General features: G+C 55.0%; 1 protein-coding gene across 1 annotated transcript in view; it reads left to right on the top strand.

Moving 5' to 3' along the window:
* The window catches only part of LOC119589347 (organic cation transporter protein-like), a 26,380-nt gene that overhangs the window by 21,501 nt on the left and 4,472 nt on the right, over window positions 1-407 (top strand). The window contains exon 2 of the mRNA XM_037937967.1: window positions 73-310. Within this exon, the coding sequence (XP_037793895.1) occupies window positions 73-310 (238 nt within the window). The remainder of the gene's footprint in view (window positions 1-72; window positions 311-407) is intronic.

Genomic DNA, 407 nt, shown 5'->3' with positions numbered 1-407 from the left:
CTGACCACCATCGCGAATTCGCAACGGCACAAGTAAGCATTTGGCAGCTTTCCCCCTATATCTATTATCCAGTTATCTATTACTCACATTATCCTTCTCTTGTCCCTCGATGCGGTCTCACGACCCCCACCTCTGCTGCAGCCATGGAGGTGAACGAACCAAAGTACAGGGCGGCCGTCGGCATCCTCATCTTTCTCCCGTGGGCCCTCACCGTCCTCGTCCTCGGGGGCTACGGCTACCTTCTGCGGGACTGGCGCTGGCTCAGTGTCACGACCTCCCTGCCCTGCCTGCTCTTCCTGCCGATGCTGCTGTGAGTGCCTGTTCTCGCTAAGGGCTTGGGTTCAAGTGGCAGTTCTTTTGTTGTTGTTTTTTATATCTTGCATACTCACCCATTCAGTCCCCTCTCA

Source organism: Penaeus monodon, chromosome 25, assembly GCF_015228065.2.
Source record: "Penaeus monodon isolate SGIC_2016 chromosome 25, NSTDA_Pmon_1, whole genome shotgun sequence".
In the NCBI taxonomy this organism is placed as follows: domain Eukaryota; kingdom Metazoa; phylum Arthropoda; class Malacostraca; order Decapoda; family Penaeidae; genus Penaeus; species Penaeus monodon.
This window is presented reverse-complemented; position numbering and strand designations above follow the sequence as displayed.